The sequence below is a fragment of the Ictalurus furcatus genome, chromosome 1, assembly GCF_023375685.1.
Source record: "Ictalurus furcatus strain D&B chromosome 1, Billie_1.0, whole genome shotgun sequence".
NCBI classification, from domain to species: Eukaryota; Metazoa; Chordata; class Actinopteri; order Siluriformes; family Ictaluridae; genus Ictalurus; species Ictalurus furcatus.
The window spans coordinates 30,704,726-30,725,712 of record NC_071255.1 but is presented as its reverse complement, the minus strand read 5'-3'; the positions used below and the strand labels follow the sequence as shown (position 1 = coordinate 30,725,712).

General features: G+C 41.7%; 1 protein-coding gene across 5 annotated transcripts in view; it reads left to right on the top strand.

Annotated features, from left to right (window-relative positions):
- pard3aa (par-3 family cell polarity regulator alpha, a) overlaps nucleotides 1–20,987 on the top strand; it is a 434,509-nt gene that overhangs the window by 138,897 nt on the left and 274,625 nt on the right. For all 5 annotated transcript variants that reach the window (XM_053635967.1, XM_053635945.1, XM_053635955.1 and 2 more), the window contains exon 3: nucleotides 19,464–19,647. In XM_053635967.1, coding sequence (XP_053491942.1) covers nucleotides 19,464–19,647 — 184 coding nt within the window. The remainder of the gene's footprint in view (nucleotides 1–19,463; nucleotides 19,648–20,987) is intronic.

The window sequence follows — 20,987 nt, the reverse complement described above, 5'->3', positions numbered from 1 at the left end:
AAAGAACAGCTACCTGGTAATGCATTGTCTTTATATAGTCATTCTGCGGTTTTTATGTAGAACGAATTTGGCCAAAATGTACATAAATACAGCACTATAATCATCTAAATCAACACGAGCTGTTAAGTCTGCATGAATTGCATAGGATTAAAATGGTGGCATGGCTTAATTCAAGATGGAAGCTGCCAGCCAGTTGTCACTCGCTGATAGTGTCCAAAAGTAACAATGAACCAGTTATACCTCATTAGCAATACCAAGCTTTTTCCAATTGAATCAATCATTGATGCATTAAGCAATCCTCTGTGTGAGGAGAAGCGTGAGAGACTGCTGCAGCTTGACTTGGGTGGGATATCTACGTTAATACGTTAATATCTACTGATCTCGCCTCATTTATTTTGTACTCGTACAGTATAAAGACGCTTTAGCCTTCAGCCCTGATTATCCATTATCCATTACCAAAGTTCTCCAGATTAGTACTGAAGTGTTTTTAAAGAGCTGTATATGGAAGTAAAAAAACAAACAAATGGGAATCCTACAAGATCTTTTAAAAAAAAAAAAAAAAAAACACAAGCTCTCACATATTACTGAGAATGTCAGTTCAGGGATACATGCCTGTAAGGTAGCACCAGTAAATAGCTCATAGTCTTAAAATGGGTCTCAATTCTTCATTGTTGAGTATGTTTATGGAGATGACAAAAATGCTGCAGGAACATGAGATAATGTGCCTCTAGCCAAGGAGGTGCTTAAGCACACAGCACGTTTTCCCACTAAGATGCATAAAATAAACGAAATGGCAGATGTTTCACACATACTGGCACACTTTTGGCTGCCCTCACACACTTGTAAAGGTAGCATGGCCGAACCCTGGCCTCCTGTGTGCCTCTTCCCTCTGAGCTCGGCAGTGGCTAAGTCCGTAGTCATGAGTGCCAATTAGCACTGATTAGGAGGCGTTGTGGAGGCAGTCGACACCTGCACCATGCCAAACCTGCCTCTCTCTCTCTTCTCTCTCTCTCTCCCTCTCCCTCCCTCTCTCTCTCCGTCTCACTCATAGGCCTAGTAGCTTCTCTTGATTCCCTGCTCAAGGTCAAGCCAGCAGTACAGTGAAGGTTCTGAGGTTTACAGCTACACTTCAGAGAGTTTGCTTTTAAAATGTGTGAACGTAACCTCATTATAACCTCATGTTTTATTTAAGTTGCAGTGTGTATATTAGACAGTAAATGAGTTTTGCTTATCAGACCTGGAATGCACAATATACATTTATTTTTATTTTAAATCACTATGTTGGCCTTTGCAATGCTGAGCTTTCCTTTGTCATCGTTGACTTGTTCTTCTCATCATCTTTATCTTCATTATTATTGTCGTCATCATCGTATTCCTCTTCATCATTGTCGTGGTAATCTATGGCTCCTACTTTGTCGTTGTCTTTGTCTCCTCATCTTGTCTTTTTTTTTTTGTTTTCTTCTTCTTCTTGGAAAGAAGAATTATTTCATTCACCCCATCTGATTTCTTCTCAGAATCCAAATTGCTTAACAGTACATTAGCTCTGACTTTTCTTAAAAAAGAAAAAGTTTTTTTTTTTTTTTTTTTTGCCATTTTGAATGTTTTGATTCCCAGGGAGGAAAGGCCAAGGTCATGTCTGCTTGTTATTTTAGCATTTAATCATACGAGTGGACCCAGTAGGTGGCATGTATACAGAACAACCCCCTGCTCCTCCTCTGCCAACTTAAACATTAATAATCCACATCCTCATGAAATGAATCTTGCATCCATAGCGGGTATGGCAAGTTTTGCATGGAAAATAAGAGCATAAATGTTGCTTCATGCTATGGGATGGAGCCTGGGGCCAATGTGGGAACCCTGTAGCCTTTCCTCCTTATGTCACACTGACTTCTCAAAACAGGCTCTGGCCAACTCTGAAGGTCAAGTGTGGGCGTGAGAGCGAGGTTGTAGGATAGAAAGAGAGGCAGGTTTGGATCCGAAACCTTGCAACCGTCACATTTTTGATGAGGAGGATCTCTTCCAACCTGTCTTCATCCCAGGATCCATTGCCCTCTGTTCCAGCCTCCCATCCCTCTCCTACTCTTCCGTCTCCTCTTTCCCTAGAAAATGTCACTCTTCCTGGGGACAGGAGTGTCGACCGTCCCCTTCTCCCTCCCACTTCAGCATCTGAGATGCAGTAAGTAAGCCGATCCAGCAGTAAATCAATATGGGCCTAATTCTGAATAATTGAGGTTATTACAGTGCTGTCACACTCGCTGTGTGAATCCCCTATTGTTCCGAGTCGCCCTCCTCTCCTCTCTCCCTGTGTCGCATATTCAGATAATTAAAGAATGAAAAATGCTTGTTTTGCCTTGTTCGCACCTCTCTTCGGTCCTGCATTAATCAGATGTGAGCGTGCATATCCTGCTGGTGCGACAGTGCTGTGTGGACTCTCACCCCAGCCTGCTCTCACTGCTGCATATGATTTTCCTCTTGTTTACCTGCTAACTGCCCTGCCCAGTACCCTGCAAATGATCCCTGTTTTTTTTTTTTTAAGAGGCTGGCTGTGTTTCTGGGCTTCACTAGAGGGCACAAGCTGCATGTGTAAGTGCTCTGAACAGTACTCAACTCGACAGGCAGTACTGTTTAAATGGCTGAACTTTACAGGGCTTTTTTTTTTTTGTACCAAACAATTAACAAGACTCAAACCAAATGGACGTATTACAAGCAACAAGAGCAATTTTGGCTTATGTGTAGAGTAAAAGCATTTTTATGGTCCAAACCTCATGAATGCACTTAACACAGAATGACAAGAACAAATAAAGCTTTTTTTATATATATATATATACTGAAAGATGTGTTTGAGCAGAAAGGCTTGTCAGTGTCTAAACAACCTTCTTTCTATTGCCATGTCTGGCTTGGATCTTCCCTGCCTTTGACTTGGGTGATGCATAAATGAGATGAAACAAGGTGTTGTTTGTGTCATGGTGTTTGGAGCCCTCAGTTGATGCAGAATGCTGTCAGAGTGAAGCTACTCATTGGAGCAGACAGACAGACAGGACAGTGACAGCTAAACTAGCAGCTCAAACGAAAAAAAAATCAATCAGCCGGTCAGGGAAGTGGAAACGGGCAGCCTACGTTTTGCAGTTAGAAGGGTGTCACAGCCTTGGAGATGAGGACTGTAGTTATGGTGCAGCACATGGGCAGGAATCATTCGTGATTGCTTCCACCATCATTGGTGATGTCAACATGAACCAAGTAGATAGGTGTCTAAAATCTCTATTCTGAATGCAATGTCTGCCATGTTGTGATGTGGTGATGGAGGAAACTCTTCCAGTGACATGCAGAATAATAATAGGTGAATATTTAATTAGTGACTGTAGTCAAGCCACTTATCCTCGAGTCTCAAGTCAACATCTCTCAAGTCCTTGTCGACCCGTTAAGTCATCTCACCCGTAATGTCCAAGTCAATACTGAAGTCCCTAGACTGCTACTCAGAAGTCCAAGTCAAGTACTAAATGGGGTCTCAGTGGAGCGAAGAAAGTGAAAGGTGTCCACAAAGGTTTTTGGACACCTGACCATCACACTTGTATGTGATTCTTCCCCAAACTGGCACAGCGTTTTAAGCATACAACTGTATAGAATGCCTTTGTATGCTGTAGCATTACAATTTCCCTTCACCGGAACTAATAGACCCAAACCTGTTCCAGCATGACAGTGAACCTGTGTACAAAGCGGGATCCATGAAGACACGGTTTGCCAAGGTTGGCGTGGAAAGACTCGAGTGTCCAGCACGGAGCCCTGAACCTCAGCCCCACTGAACACTTTTGGGATGAAAATTAAGTGCCCCAGACCTTCAAGCATGACTTCAGTGCTTGACCTCACTAATGCTCTTGGGGATGAATGAACACACATCCTCACATACACGTACCAAAAGCATGTGGAAAGCCTTCCCAGACGTGGAGTGGCGGTTATTATAACAGAAAAGATAGAATAAATCTGGAATGGGGTGTTCCAAAAACATATAGGTGTGTGTGATGGTCAGGTGTCCACAAACTTTTTCCACAGAGAGTACGGCCAGTTTTCCTTAGTTCCTTACAGTCATGGATGGCTTTGAGAACGATTCAAACTCTCGACCTCCGGACAATATGGTGATTGGTTTTCTGTTTCACACCTTAGGAGCTGACAGCACTTCTAGTTTCTTGTAGTAACTGAACATTGTTATGGGTGTTATTTATCTGATGGCTTCTGTTCCAATCCAGGACTGAAGCCGTACAGACCGCACTGATGGGTAAAAAGCTGCAATCATTTGTGAGTCCCAGAAGTAGAAGTCCAGTGGTGCAGCAAGTGGTTTTTGTCTTATTTGCTCGCTCACGTTCTTATTTAAATAAAAATTGATTTCTTTTTATACACAGGATTACACTGGAGGATACACTGCTTTATTGCCACCTGGACCATTGTGTTTACCTCATTGTGTTGTCCACTCTGTCAAGAAGTGGACAAACACTTCACGCTTTTTCTGAGGCTTGGATAAAACTGTTCCTTCTCTTCTCCCACCACTCAGTCCTTCTGCCTTCAGTCACCTGGAGAGTTTGTACCTTAAGTGAGCAGATAGGACTCGAGCGAGTCAGTCGTACACTAAAATTCAGCAGTCACTCCTTCTCTCTATAGATCTCACATACGCACTGTTCTTATTTTTGCTAGTGCTCTTGTCCCACGCTGACCCGTAAAACCAAACTTCACACAGACACACATTCTCCAGAATGTGCTTAAGTGCTGTGTGTGATTTATGTGTGTGCTGAGTCCTAGGGAGCGTGTTAATTGTTCTGCTACCCTGTTGGGATGCTGGAAATCCCCATCAGAGGCCAGCACTGGCCTCTATCAGGCCTTAGTCCCTCCCAGATATTTCTCCTTTGTCAGTCTCGATCTGTCTTTGCTGGACTAGTGCTCAATCCATTTGAAGTCCTGGCCACAAAACACTTAGCACGGATGGAAAGAACATCTGGAAATGGCAACATTTATACTAATTATCCCTGCTAAAAAGAAATAAAACCAGCAGAACAGAAGCGTACAATTTTAACCGGGATGTCCATTCTGTGGAAATATCTATTAACTTGGTTTGTGTCCCTCCCGGTGGATAATGGCTTCTGCGGCTGCAGTTGAAGGGTAATGACAGGGCTTTCCCTTGAGGCTCTATCAGTCAAGACAGAAAGACCTGCTGCCAGTTTTGGGTATTTGGGCAAGTGAGCTGCTTTTGGTTCACTGACGGTGCATTTTGGGGTTTGAGAGGGTGGAACAGACAAAACTCTTCATCTCTTAGGGATGTGACACATCAAGTTGATGTTGAAGAGCTAGTGCCAGCCGCGGCTGACTGATGATTGCCTCCTGTTGTCTTGCATCTTCTGTGAATTGTTTCACTCGAACACACTGCAAAGACGACAGCTGACAGCTAACATGGATTTATCTTATGGGTCTGTGTGAAACCGATACGTCTCCGTAACCCAGAACTGCAGAAAGACTGTTGTATTGAATTGCACACTGTTGTACTGAATAGTTTGTCAGAATAATGCACCCCCAGTTTTTCCATCGCAAATAAACACACTACGGCCAAAAGTATGTGGACACCTGACCATCACACCCGTATGTGTTTAACATCCCATTCCAGAGTTGTTTTTGTCTTTGCAGTTATAACAGCCGCCACTTTTCTGTTAAGACTCTTTCGCTTGATTTTGGAGCGTGGCTGTTGGGATTTGCCCATTCAGCCACAAGGGCATTAGTAAGGTCGGGCACTGATGTCGAGTGAGGAGGTCTAGGGTGCATCCCAAAGGTACTCAGTAGGGTCGAGGTTAGTTCGTTGTGCATTCTACTTTAAATACAAACCTTGACAACATGTGTCTTTTTGGACCTCGGTTTGTGCACAGGGGCATCGTCATGCTGAAACAGGATTGGGCGTCTTAGTTATTCACAAGGGAAATCTTAATGCTACACTATAGACATGTGCAATTGTGTGCTTCTAACATTATTATCCCCTCTATGCTTTACTATATATTTTTTTAGCTGACTGCTTTGTTTGTCGGGGGTCTCTAACATAAGAATTTCACTCACCTGTATACATGTTTTTTTTACTGTGTAAACTGTGTAGAATAGCTACAGCAGTGCCTCGCTATGTTTGCTTCACTTTCTCTTTTCCTGCACTGATTCTCTCTGCGGAATAGCTAATGGGTGAATGATTTCTCCTGACAGCCTCAAGTGCAATTAAGTAATTTAAGCAATTTGAATTGTTTAATTGGTACTGACTGGTATTGACAAGTTCCAAGTACTACCAGCTAGTGACAAAAAAAAAGAAAAAACCCAGATAGCAATCATCTACCAATGTTTTTCAGAATCCAATGTAGGACATTTTTGACTTTGTGTCAGAGTTATTATTTAGAACTATAACTGATGGACACTTTTTTGCTTTTCCTCTGTTTACGTCAGTGCTCTGTGCAAGCCATGATTTCTTCCATAGTCTGTTAAACTCCCACTCTTTCATCTCTAATGATAGAGCAGAATAGAGGTTCTGCCCTACAGCCCTGCTTTTGATGCAATTGAGCAGGTCCTGTCTGCTGAATTTCACTGCTGAGGAACCTCTGACCCTTACCTCCACCTCTGGCCTACATCTATTACGCGCAGAAAAGATTTCACTCAAAGTCTGATTGGACACCGAGCCACTGTTTTATCCCTCACTTATGTCTGATGTAGTGTTTGTTGAGTCATTGAGGATCATACGGAGTCACGAATGAGTCAGAGATTTGCACCCTTAGAAAAATATGTTTACAAGTGCGTTGATGATGAATAATATACTTGGAACGGACCATTAACTAATAACTTAATCAATACTTCAAGGAGCAGTTTGTATTTTTGCTGGCTTTAAAGTGAAATGCGATAGAGCGAGACTGTCCGCACTGTCTCTGTAGGCCCTATGAGATGTGTTTTGATGAAAAGAGACGGTCCTGCTAATACCGAATCCCAGTCTTCAGATGTGTCTTATCTTGGCCAAATTCAGCTAACAGCTGCAACAGAAAACACAAAGCTCCTCACAGTGCTCACTTGATGCACAAATTCTGCCGTTGTACCCAGTGGCACAACACGGAGGTGGCCGGCTAGTGAGGCGGCGATGCTCTGTCCATCAAGTAAGCAGTAAACAGTCATGGCTTTCTCGGCTTCTCTGTGTTTCTCACGTTCACTTTTGCCTGATACCGTCACCAAAGGCGAGGTCTGCATTGTTTGAAATCTTTCTCTTTTTTTTTTGCCCTTCACTTTTCTCCCACTCAACTGCAGCCTGCTCCCCGGTGAAGATTTTAATTACTAATATTTTATGTGTAATACATAGCCGCTGAAGGACATGTCTTTTAAAAAGCCACATGTTTTTCCTCAGTGTTAGCACTGGAATATTAATTTCAAAGTTAGAAGTATGCATCGGGCCAAAAGGAGGGGAAAGTGTGTATAGGAGAGGTTGGCTTTATCTATGAATTTCTTTCTTTCTTTTTAAATTTGTGTAAGGCAAAGTAATTTGAGGGATTCGTTTCTAGAAGGCCACTTCACAAGAGCAAACACCTACATGTACTTTAAAATAGGCCTAGTTATATTTAGACAGGCTGATAAATCACCGCACAAAAGAAATCAATAGGGAGCATCATAAACAATGCATTAGTTAGCCAAGGCCAAGTCCTTGTTAGAGCATTACTGCTTATGCTTTCAATATATTTAATGTAAACAAGGGAATTGTTTCCTCCCACAATTTATACTTGTAAGACTGGCTTACCTTTCCATGCAGCCTGAAATACTGATAAGCAAATGTCATGTGTGCCAATATTTGAATTGGTTAGTCAAAAAAAATGGCACCTGGTGTAAGTGTGAGTGTGTGTGTGTGTATGCATGGTACCCTGAGATGTAATGCTGCCTCACTTCTAGTGTTCCTAGGGTAGGCTTTGGCTCCCTCGTGACCATGACCAAGATTACTGAATTACTGAAGTGGTGATTGAAAACTCTGCTAGCATACTTAATTAACTGTTGTTAGGTACTTTATTTGTTACCGGCAGGATAGACGGGATTCATGTCGTCACTAAATATGACTAGCCTCATGATTTCAGTTCGGTTCACACGCATGCTTCTATCGTGCTTAAGTAGGGGAACCACCAGCAGTGTTGTCACAAGCCCAAATGGTCCAAATGGATTTATAAAAGACTGGACTCAAGATAAAAGGGTAAATTTCTCCATTCTTCATGATCCTTATCACGTTTCACGCTCTGCTGCTCCCACACCCCAATAATTTGTACAATCATTTGTTCCCTCTCTTTGTTCCCCAAAGATTCTCATGCACCACCAAAACCTCTAACAAGCCCAAGGCTGTGTTTTATTTCCTGCTTTGAACAGAGCTGTGGTTATAAAGATGACCAAAGATTTATTGGTGTAATGCAGAGAGAGAGAGAGAGAGAGAGAGAGGAAGTGTGTTTGGAGTTTTTCCCACTTTGTCAGCAGTGCGTAGGTCGCAGCGATACATGCCTGTGAAACTGCGTTTGCATTTTTTTTTTTTTTCTTCCCCTTCCTCCTGCAGCTCAGGAGAAACTTCAAAGTCTGGGGAGAAAAATAAAAAACTCTCGCCCAAAGTGGATTTCAAAGGATGAGCCCCCTAATCTGTTTAAACTTCGCTTGCACTGTGTATTTTCACATCACATTCTCCGCCTTCCTACCTAACCCCAAATCTTTCCATGCTTTATCTAGAAAAAAAAAAAAAAAAAAAAAAATGAGTGCAATGTTTATGACTTGGAAAGTAATGTGTAAGAAGAAAAGAATGATGACGTAATACTCATGGTAAATAGGTCACTATGATTTTGTATAAGTTTGCATTTGTGCAAGCATAAACAGCCAAGATGTCACTCAATTTGTGAGTGAATATTCCGAGCCGCTCCCGTTTTCCGGGCCGCGAGACTGTTTGATTTTGAAACTTCAGAAGATTCCTGTTGGTCATGCAGTGTTTCATGGTTTGGTCACTACTACCAGAAGGAGTCTCGGAGTGAACGCTTCCCTTGCGGCAAGGCTTTTGAAAATGAAAACCCTTGGAAACAGGTGAAAGCATTTGGCCAGTTGGCTGAATATTTGATGGTCTTAACGAGAACTGGAACAGCGCTAAGCACTCAGTGCTAGTGTACGATGAAGGCTGTGCTATGGAAATAATAGATGGATAAAATGAAATATTTAAAGGCTGAAGTGTGATGAGAAGTGTTCACTAAAGCATGACCAAACAGGGCTTAGCTTCACACTGAAGACTTTTTAACCGTTCGGCTTCTGCTTGACCTCAAAACTTTCGAAAAGTTTTCCTTCAGTTTACTTTTAAGTTTAAAGTGACATTTCTCTCATAAACCACGTCAAACTCGGTAACTAGAGCACCAGACAAAAATAGTACGAGTTTCCTTGTTTAAATGTAAACCTGTCCATTTTATTTCAATTGTTGATCAAACTTTCGGTACTGTACTTATTAATGTCCTGACGACGTTGCGAGTGCAGCATGGGATTTCATTACAACAGAGCAGACCTGCTCGAGAAAATCATCTAGATTTTTTTTATTCCCCTTCCATTCTAGTTACTGACTCCAGTGTTTTGGGTGAAATATCACTTTAAGGTTTATATAGAACAGTAAAACTGGGAGCAAAACGGTTTCTCTAATAGAGGAGCTCTGTGTCAAGGCTCTTTCTCTAACTGCACATTAACAAATGGAGACAGATTTCAGGTTTTGAGGCATGCAAGGGAGGTTGGATGCATGAAGGAAAGATGGATGTGAGAAGGGATGGATTAAAGGATGAATAGGACAGTCTTGGATGCTGAAATGAAAGAGGAGGCAGTGGGCTAAGCTGGTTTTGCAACTTTTCAAAGCTGAAGAAGATGAAATGTTATTCATCCCTGGATGCCTTAGATGCCCTTGCAGAATAAATGATGACAAATACTGGGCAGAATAAATATGAGCTGAGAGAGAGAAGGAAAGAGGGAGATACGTGTGTGTTGTTTTTTGTGTGTTATATATATATATATATATATATATATATATATATATATATATATATATATATATGGATGGACGGATGTTAATATAGTCAATACTTATTTAATGGCAGTGTGGGGGAAAAAGTTTCTTTAAAAGCATTTCAGGAGCTATGGGCCCCCACTTATAATCAGTTGTGAATGTATCTCAGATTTCTGCTAATATTCCCAGACTATTTTGTAATACAGTACCTAGAGATCAGGCTCTTTCTTAGAACCCTAGTTTTAAACCAGCCAATTGTAATGATTTCTCAACTCAATTCAAATTGCCTGTCTTCTTTAATAAAATAGGACTATAAAAAAATAAGTAACCCATCATTACCACCTTTACACAGTTTTGAAAAGTTTAAGCCAGACTTTCTCCATAATCATAGCAGTGAGACATGAGATTTTTTTTTTTTTTTTTTCTTGGACGATTGTAATTTCTCACCACCAAATTTTTCTGATTTTTAATGAGAAATAACTTTTTTTTTTTTTTTTTTTTTTTTTAAAAAAAAGCCCAGACAGCATTTCAAGGGGTTTTGTAGGAAGTTCTTGATCTACTTTATTCTAACTTTATTCCAGACATTTATTCATACCAGGTAACTGTGTTTTTATTTTGTTTTTGTTTTTTTGCCCCCTATTTGAGATATGTTGCCCGAATTAGATGTGCCGTGTCCTTTTAGGATGCAGAAAAGGTCTCTCAGTGTTCCATGTTATCACGCTTGGACTATTTTAATGCATTATTTACTTGCCTCTGTCAAGAAGAGAAAAAGCATCGGCCTCTGAGACTCCTGGTCATGGATGGCCATGACATTGAACTCATAGTCTCCCGATGATGCTACAGCCATCCTTGGCCAGGAGTCCTTGAGCATGGGTTTTTTGGGTCTCTCTCTCTTTCTCTCTCTCTCGCACAGTGACACTAGATAGTAATGGGCATCTGTTAGCCCATGTATGCAGAAGAGGGCAGTTAGTTCTCTGAGTGTGTTATACTGTGCTGTGGTGCAGCACGGGCAGCACTTCGACAAGGTGCAGCGCGGGCTTCATGGGTCTCGGAGCTAGCCTTCACATTCCCTGGATAGTAGATGTCATATGATAGGGGATAGCTAGCTACAGGGACTGGTAAAGGACCAAAATTAGTAGAAAATGATGTCTTAAAAATAAAAGACCTGACATGTCTCTACCTTGTCTACAATTGTCTACCTGTCTGTGGGTGTATGTCAATTCTGGTTGACGATGACCTTTAGAATTGACCTTAAGATATTAGATCTTATTTACCCAGCTTTAAATTGGGAAATCCCTGATTTATATTTTACAATTATTTGGAAGCAAGGTTCTTAAGATTGTTGCCCGTGCTTCTGAACTTTGGCACAGTGTCTAATTCCATCACCTCCTTTAAGCAGAGGCCGGTGACCACGTCTTATTTTAACATTCTGTTACGAAGAACGTCGTTCACGTTAGAGAAAGTACTATAAATGAAGTTTCCTTCCATGTTTACTAGTTATGCTGAGTTGGACAGGAAAAGCATTTCACGATCATGAAACATTAGCTCAACTGCAGTGGCTGTCTTTAATGCATTTCAGCACAGTTGACCTGTAGTGGTACTTTAACCTATACTCCCATACACACACACTCATTTTTGTATCCTTCATCAGCCTTAATTCTCATCCACTCCTCTGACACGGTACTGAAGAACAGGCATTCGCCTCTCTTACCTGCACTCCACTGTTATTTCCTTAGCAGAGTGCTAGTTTTTGGAGTAGTGGCTGCTGCGTACCTGTCTCTCTGATTTGTGCTGTTATTGGTAATTGCCATAATGCATGTTGAGTCAATGGAAAGTGAATGAGCGAGGAAAAAGGAGAGTGCATGAGTCATTTGGCAGAGTGGGTTTATTGGTGGAGGAGAGCCCTTTGGCCAATAGAATTATGACCCACTACTAAGTTGTTGCTATGGTAGAACAACTGCTGTTACACTATTAGCTGTTGAGGGTACACCATATGCTCTCTGATGGCCCTCTATTACGAGTGGGCTTCGGCTCCCGCGGAGCCTAATTGATTAGGAGCCCATCAGTTTGATTGCCTGTGACAACCAGGAAAATCCACAGCAGCCAGGCTTGTAGAGCAGCACAAATTTCACCAAAGCTGAGTTAGACATATTAAGATGTGACCTGGATATTTATCTTGCTAGAACATGTGTGCAACCTGAAACCACATAGTAAAATGTTTGAACTTGTGGTTCACAGATACTTAAAACCCCTTTTTTTTTTTTTACTTTATTACTTTATTTTATGCCTTGTTGATTTGTGTGGCTCGAAATTGTAACAAAAAGTTCCATCCCAGTTAGCGTTAATATCTCACCCATGGACTGAACATCTTTATTTGCTGCTAATAGCACCTCAGGACTGACGGGATGTCAAAAGGCTTGCGTCTGATGGCAAATATTTTTCTTTCTTCCTTTTCTTTTTTCTTTTGCTCCCATTCTATCAAATACGGCGATGAAACAAAATCATAGTCTCGGAAGGAAAGGGATTGTGTAACCTGAGGGAGTTGCAGTGCATTGAGACAGTGCGATGATATTTCAGTGTTGATTCTCATCGGAACCTGGGTGGAAACCGATGACTAGCCAAAGATTAATCAGTTTTAATCCAGCTGAATTTTCCAGTACGCTGAAGGAAGGATTTTGTTCATGTGAGATACTCGGCCATGGACTAAACTTTAGTCAGATAGATTTGTAATAGATCTTTGTTATAGAGTGCAATAATAAAATCATGTAAAACAGTCCTGCGTTCGTATTTTTTGTAGTTATATTACTACAGTCTTATGCATGTTGCTTTTGCTAGTGTTAACTCTAGTCATCTTTTGTGCACACACTGACTCAGTGGTTTATAGTGTTGCCGGAGGCTTACAGATCAGGAGGCTCGTGTTTTAAAAGATTTATTTTTTTGGCTTGGCGTTTCTTGCCTTATTCAGCTGCCTGAGACGTGTGTGGTGCAGGGTTGTGTGTGTGTGTGTGTGTGTGTGTGTGTGTGTGTGGTGCAGGGTTGTTGTCTGCTGACGCCGCGATGTTGTTTGGTTTAAGATGGTGCTGTGGCCCACAGAGTTCGAGGCTTCAAAAAGCAGAAAAGGGAGGAAACTCTGACCACATGTTTATCTAGGTGATCACTCTGGTTCGAGCCAGCCAGCTAATCAAGGTGAGATGCTAACCGAGTAGAAGCGCTCTGAACTTTTTAGATTTTGTGTGACATTTCTGCTCGAGGGTTGCACGGACACTCTTTCCTGACCCAGTCATAAAACGTTGGTCATGCCCGACACTGAGATGTGATTGAGGGGTGAGAATGTGCTGTGAAATAAAACTTTATTAATCCATGTCTCTCTCTTTGGGCTCGGCCTGGGGCCGGTGTTTAATACTGCCTGGCAGGCAGGCGACTGCAGCTCCCACGCTGTAATTGAAGTTGTTGCGACAGAAATTTTCCACACTTTGCTGTTTGAGCTGAATGAAAAACCTGACCGTTTCGGAGTATTGCTGCTTTTGCTGGGCGTTACAGGATTAGTCTAGCAGCTGACGTGGTGTCTCGGTTTAACGGACACCGTTGGCACTTGGTTTCGGAGGTCTGAGTGGGGTTAGATGTGCCAGTCTGCATGCCAGCGTGATGAGTCCGATCACAGACCGTCTGCGATATGACGTCTAATAGAACAGGATCGAACATCAGGCTCCTGTTCTAATCACTCAGCGGTTCACGCCGGTGGCTCAGAGATCAAACAACGCCGACATGAAAGATTCACCTCATGTCTTATCCTCTCCATGTTCCTATCCAGATTATTTCTGTATCTCTCTCTTTCCCTTTCCCCCTATATCTCTGCTATTGAGTGAAGCATATGCAATCTAAGTTGCATACTAGTGTAATAGGGTTAAAGCAAAATTCCACCTCGAATCACACTATATAAGTTTAGTGATTCTGGTGCTAGTGGTGTATTTTCGTTATTCCTTCTGAGATGTTTGTAGTCGTATGTTGCGCTGACGTCACAGTGGGACATACAGTAGCTACAGTGCCATTTAATATGAGAAACAATTTCTAACCATCTTAAACATCCGAGCTAATGGACGTGTGTCATAGCTCCTGAAAACAAAAGGGCTTCTTTTCTCACTCACCATTTTCCAGCGATGTTCAGCATCATATCAGTGAGAACTGCAGTGTAGAAGTAGTGTTAGAGCAAGCGTCATGCTGTGGTACAGCTAGTTAGCGCTGTACGAAATGACGAGCACAATGGCGCTGGAGACATTAGCGTGAAATTTAAAGATTTGGCAGCTTGAGCCGAGCGCACAGGTGAGGAGGCGAGAGAGCTGGACGGACTAAAGCGCTGCTGCATCACTCTCTTTAGGTAGAGATGATGCGTGGGATAAATCTCGCTAGCGGAAAGACGAACAGCATTGTGGGTAATGTAGGAAACCATTAACCGAAGTGAAAATAGACCACCATTTTTATTTATTTATTTATTTAAGTTGACACTAAAAAAAAAAAAAAATGAACTCAGCTTTTCATTACAAAATAAATCTTTGATGCTGTTGAAGATCACATGTTGATTATAAAGATTAATATGTCATTCAGGGTGGATTTTCAAGGTATCGCACCCGAAGAACATCTGCCAACTCTATCATCTACTACTCCTTCTTCTGTTTGGGACTACGTGCTTCCTAACATGATGGGAAATGGAATTGAAACTAGTCAAGAGTTCTGAGTGTGTGTGTGTGTGTGTGTGTGTGTGTGTGTGTGTGTGTGTGTGTGTGTTTCAGTGATGAGAAGTACGCACTTCTATCCAGACACAGAGCCAAATATTATTTCCCTTTGACCGTAAGCAGAGTAGAGAATCCATGTAGATGAAAGTTAGAACTTTTCCACAGTTCATTTTATCATGGAAATGTGTTTTTCACACTCTGGATGAGTCGAGGAAGTAAACAAGCAGCACGTATATCCGAGAGCCTATGAATTCCCCTGAATGTTCTACATTTTTTTTTTCTCCTCTAAATATTGAAAATTATTGTGGTTTGTAGAAGACTCAGTTGGTAGATGTGCTTTTACATCACGTGCCCATTAACAAGAACCTGAAAGGAGGATACGCTACCATAGCAACTAAGGTCTACCATTTGTGCTGCCTGCAGCTCTTATGGTTCAAGTGCTAAATGGAGGGATTTTTTTTTTTCCCCTCCTCAAAAATAGAGGCCCAGTTTTAATCAGTGAATCATGTTGTGCAGTGTTGCAAAGAATTTTTTTTCAGGGGGGTGAGGGGTGGTTGGGGAGGATATAATTAGACTGCTGAAACATATTTTTTTTTAAAATATATTTTAATTTCAGGTGCACAAAAGGATTAGCGTGCTGCAACCTGATTGCGCCGGTTTCTGGTTGCATTTTAGTTAGCGTTTCTATGCCGTGCTAGAATACGGTGTGTCGTTCCGCCCTAAAACGTTGATTTAGATGCCTCAGTTTTTGGTCAGGTGACTGAGAATGTTACATCTCTGGATAATTGTCAAGCTTAATCAGACTTTGAGTTTTGGGGGGACTAGAACATGCATCATTATCACCCAGTTGTTCTTATGAAATCATTCACGCTCACAAGATTCACATAAGAGTCATTAAATATGAATCATTCACGAATCAACGCGTTTCAGTATCTTGCGTCCCAAAAATCGCCATTGAAGTCTGTTTTTCCGGTTCAGCTGGCGATGAGTCTGTTGGGAAGGTTAGTTTGTGAGCCTTCACTCTCTCCTCTGGTCTGGCTTGTGCAAAGAGAGGACTAGAGAGGATAATGGGCGGAGGTGGCAGGCTGTGTGTGCTGTGTGCTGCATATAACCGCAGGCCATCCAAGACCTAGAGGGAGTCATAAATGCTGTATGATGGCTCTACAGCGTCCCATTTAATGACGAACGCAGGACTTTATGCAAGAGCTGGGAAAAGTGTTTAAGGGTGTGTGGACTGTGCAAGTGAGATGATAAGGTGTGTGTGTGTGTATGCTTTATGACTGAAGTGTAAAAGCTTGACATTGATGTCACAAGGCAGAATGTGTTGGGAAAACCATTAGCCCCAGGTAAATGGCTTTTCACTTTTTAAACAGTTTGTCTGTATGAAGATGAGTCCCTTTATTTGTGCTCAGTTAAACATGATTGAATGCTTGTTTGGATGCGAGTGTGGAGAATCAGAGAGCAGATGAAGCTCTTTAACCTCCCCATATGGCCTCACACAGTTTGCCTTAAGTGTTACTACAACAACGGTCCGGCTGTTCATTTAGTTTAGCCTCACTGCCTTTCTGTGAGTTTCTGGAATTACAAAATGACTGCTTTCGAGAATTCTACAAGAACCATAGTGACAATTATAATGAAAAATGTCACGTTCTATATTACATATGGGACTCTTGTGTAATTAGTTTTAAAGCGCACCTGTTATGGTTTTGAAACGTGCCAAATGTTGTTTTAAAGGTTTCATACAATTGATTTACATGCATCCAAGGTCAAAAAACACTTTAACGTGCTCATAATATAAATTGCAGCATTACGCTTTTTTTCCGCCAGTGTCACAAACGACTCGTTAAATGATCCGTTCTAAAGGATTCATTCCGAATTCAATCCTCCTTTCATAGAGCATACTCTGCTCTGATTGGTCAGATGTCCCAGTCTGTTGTGACTGGTCTACCGCTGTCAGCGAGCAGCCGATGAAGACCAGAGGCGGGGCTTTTTGTTACAAACCTACGCAGGTTAGTACAGGAAGTAAAGTCTGGAATCACTAATGACTCGTTTCAGCTGTTCAGAATCGGTTCCTTCTTTTGGGAGTCAATAACCCCGTTTGTCGTGCGCTTTGATTTTTAAAGTATTCATACACTTCTGAGAGCATTGTTAGCATTTCTTCAACATCAACCTTCTTAACGATACCCAGTGTTTATCACAGTGTTGTTTAAAGATGCGTCAACAGAACAAGGGGGAATATTATGCACATCTTTTTGTAACAATCTGTCTATCTATCTTATCCGTCTATCTATCTGTCTGTCTGTCCGTCCGTCTATCTATATAATAGAGAGGAATTCGGTCAGTTACTTGTTGCATGAGTAACAGTAAAGTTCTAAAAACACTGACGCCTCACAAGGCACGTAATTCATTAGAAAATACACCAATCAACCATAACGTTAAGCGCCCATGTTGACCCCTGTCCACCGCTGAAAGCACCTATAATGGGCATGTAAGCATCAGAACTGGATCATTTAGCAGAGATGTTTTGTTGGCACTAGGGGGATCTACGCAGTATTTGGCAGGTGGTTTTAATGTTATGGCTGATTGGTGATTATTACAATATGTTCATCGCTGTAACTCTATATGAAACATCACGCCTCGTCATTTTCCGTTCGGCAATATCAAGCAGAGGATTTTCAACGCATTTATTTTCATTTATTTTGTTTGTGTTTGAAGTGAAATGTAATTAAATGAAAACCCTAAGGCTTTACTTCTTACATCCCTGGCCAGATTTTAAAAGCCATCCTTGAAATAACTTCCCATTCAAAATGTTCCCAGTTATAAATGGAAAAGCACATAATATACACGTAATGCGGTGTACATGTAGACATGCACACAAACGGGACATACGGGACAAAACAACCGTTGCAGTCGAGGTTAATCACTAAAGATGAAATAATAAATACATTAAGAGGAAAGGGCTAATCTCCTGGAGAATAGAATTATGCCAAGATGCTGTGAAATACTGGTTTAGTTTTGGACCAATTCAAAAGGTTAAAAAAAAAAAAAAAAACAACACCACAGTTTCTGCATCTGAGTATAAAGCAGATTATATACAGAACTGACTGCAATCGTCTTTAGTGTATTTACTTAATACTCCTCAATTAGGCTTTAGAAACAAATGACTTGTCACTTTGAATTAGAGCCATCATAAAGCATAGCAGAGAGCGCGAGAGAGAGCGAGAGAGAGAGCGAGAGAGAGAGCGCGAGAGAGAGCGCGAGAGAGAGCGCGAGAGAGAGCGCGAGAGAGAGCGCGAGAGAGAGAGTGGCACAGCAGAGAATGGAAAGGAGAAGTAGTGAAAAATATCGAGTGATCTGCAGTCACTGTTATTGTGGCTCGGGTTGTTTAAGTAGGTGTTAGAAAAACGCAGGTCTTTCTATCTGCGCCATGTAAACACATACACCGTGACTGTCAGTGCGGCTTTCTACTCTCGGCTGGTCGCTTGCGCGCTCGTCTATGAATACAGATGAATAAGGGGAATGCAGATGTGGACGGATGCTCGCTGCTAACTCCTCATTGCAATTTTCCACTTTTGTCTGGAGCGTGGCAGAATTATAGAGTACACTGTTTATGCGCACAGCCAGGAACGCCTGCTAATCACCCGATGTGTGTGACCGTGTGTGTTCGGAGCTGTGTGTGTGTCACCTCCATACCCTGCCCCTCACATTTCTCCTTTTCTCTCTGATCCTTTCTCTCTCTGAACTTCAGCCCTGTGTGTGTGTGTGTGTGTGTGTGTGTGTGTGTGTGTGTGTGTGCAGCATGCTATCTATATTTGGCACAGGTAGAGGCAGTAGCAGCAGGTAGGCTCTGGTGTTATATGCCTGATCTTGGCAGGACCAGTGTGTTGGCATGAACTACACAAGAATTGCACATTCTGTTCTGAAGGTGGAAATGATCACCGCTTTGGAAACTGGGAAGGACGGGATTCTCGTACTACGAGTTTTTGAGACGAACCATAAAACAATAAGACACATTTCAATTCTATTTTCATTTTTTATTTATTTAATTTTTCAACACAAGCCAAATAAAGGTTCAGAGCTAGCTGGAACATTAGTTGTTTTGTTTTTGTGAACCGATTCTGCTTTGATTCTTCACTGTATAGTGTTTATGAATATGTATAGATTTTCCCTCTGATTTCTTTCACTGCCATAATGGAGAGGGGGGGAAAAAAAAACGTCCACTTGTGACGCATAAAGTGTATAAATGACACCAGTGACGACTTTGATTTATGAGCCTTTGAGTAGTCATTTATAGATCACAGTTTAATAAGAGAAATATGTATACAGTGATATCTGGCATTACTGTCCAATATTTTGTGAATGTTATGGTTGTATCACTGACCTCTAGCGTGATGCTCCATGGGAACACTCCAGTTAATGGCAGCGAGAACGTCCGGAGGAAACGGATGTTGTAGATTGTAGATTCGCGGATGACGAATGTACTGGAGCAGAAATGTTAGTGCCGAGTTGAATTTTGAGACGGTGTGTGATTATAGTGAACACTGAGTGACGGCAAAAAATGGCCTTTTGAATCCCATGGGCTGGTTTTGATGTTTTGATAATAATAACAGATGCAGGTTATCTCAGATATCGGAAGTATTTTTGGTCTGAAAAGATTCATTAAAGCTCAACTCGTGCTCTGTGTGTGTTTGTAGCTGGTGGCGGTGTATGATGAGCAGGACCCTCATCACGGAGGAGACGGCACGAGCGCCAGCTCTACGGGCAGCCAGAGTCCGGACGTGTTCATCAGGGGAGAGCTCAGCTCCGGCACACCATCTGCCTTCCAGCCGTACCAGAACAGCAGCGAGATCGAGGTCACGCCATTGGCCCTGCGCACCAGTGAGTCTCACACATGCACACACATCAGGGAGAAGTCGGAGTGTGTAGAAGTTCTGTAAGATGCTGGATGTCCAGCCACAGACTGAGTGGAATAGACAGGTGAAATTGCAGGGGGAGAGATGCCAGAGAGGAGAGCAACACAAAAATATGATCACTCAAGCAGAAATGGATAGAGAGAAAGAGTAAACATATACATGTCTATGAGCAGAAGTAGCAGGTCTGCCAGATCTATATATATATATATATATATATATATATATATATATATATATATATATATAACCACACTACAGGTCAAAAGTTTGTGGACACTTGACTGAAATGGTTCTCATGATGTTAAAAAGCTTTTGATCTGAAGGTGTGTGACTAAACGTTTGAAATCGGAGTTGTAGACAAAAATATAATCGTGCCAAGATATTCATCTCTTTCATTAGAAAACTAACATTTTATTTACAAATAAATATTTTGTTTAAACGGACGACCCGGAGCGAAATATTCCGAAAAGCAGCCACTAAGTGTCCAGCGTAGGTGGGAACTCCTTTAATACTGTTTAAAAAGCATCTCAGGGAAATTCCTCAAGAAATCGGTCGAGAAAATGCCAAGAATACATTTCTGGAAATTCTAGCCAAAAAGGGCGTCTATTTTGAAGATGCTAAAATACTCAATTATTTTGATTTATTTTGGGTTTTTTAGCACAACATAATTCCCATAGTTCCATTTGTGTTACTCCAGAGTTTGGATGGCTTTATTATTATTATTATTATTATAAAATGTGGAGGGAAAAAAAAAGAATGAGTGTGTATAAACTTTGGACCAGTAGTGTACATATAACACACATACAGACACACACTCTTCTCCTTTGGGCTTGATGGGAATACATTTGGTGCACTCTGCCTGACTCTTGGATGAAGGTTTTTTGGGAACACAGCCCTTTCCCAGTGTGTTTACTGCTCTGAGATTTATGGAGCTCGGTGCAGAGCGTGAACCACTCAGGAAATCTGTATGAAAAAGTAGATGCATATGTGTGAAGCTTGATGACTAAAGGAAAATCCGCTTTCCCTCTTTCTTTTCTCAGACAAACATGCACACAGTAATGAATGCTGAGGTTTGGGCATGTTACCAGGTTATGGGACCATTGATTTGACTTATTATTTCTCTCTCTCTCTCTCAAAGCGAGCACAGAGGGAGGCCTGAACTAGAGCACAGCACACCAAGTCTGTGCATTCACTCTGTGATGTGAGAACTATCAGCAGGATGCCCATTCTTCTGTGTGTGTGTGTGTGTGTGTGTGTGTGTGTGTGTGTGTGTGTGTGCGCTCGCTCCTATTCTCACTACCAAGC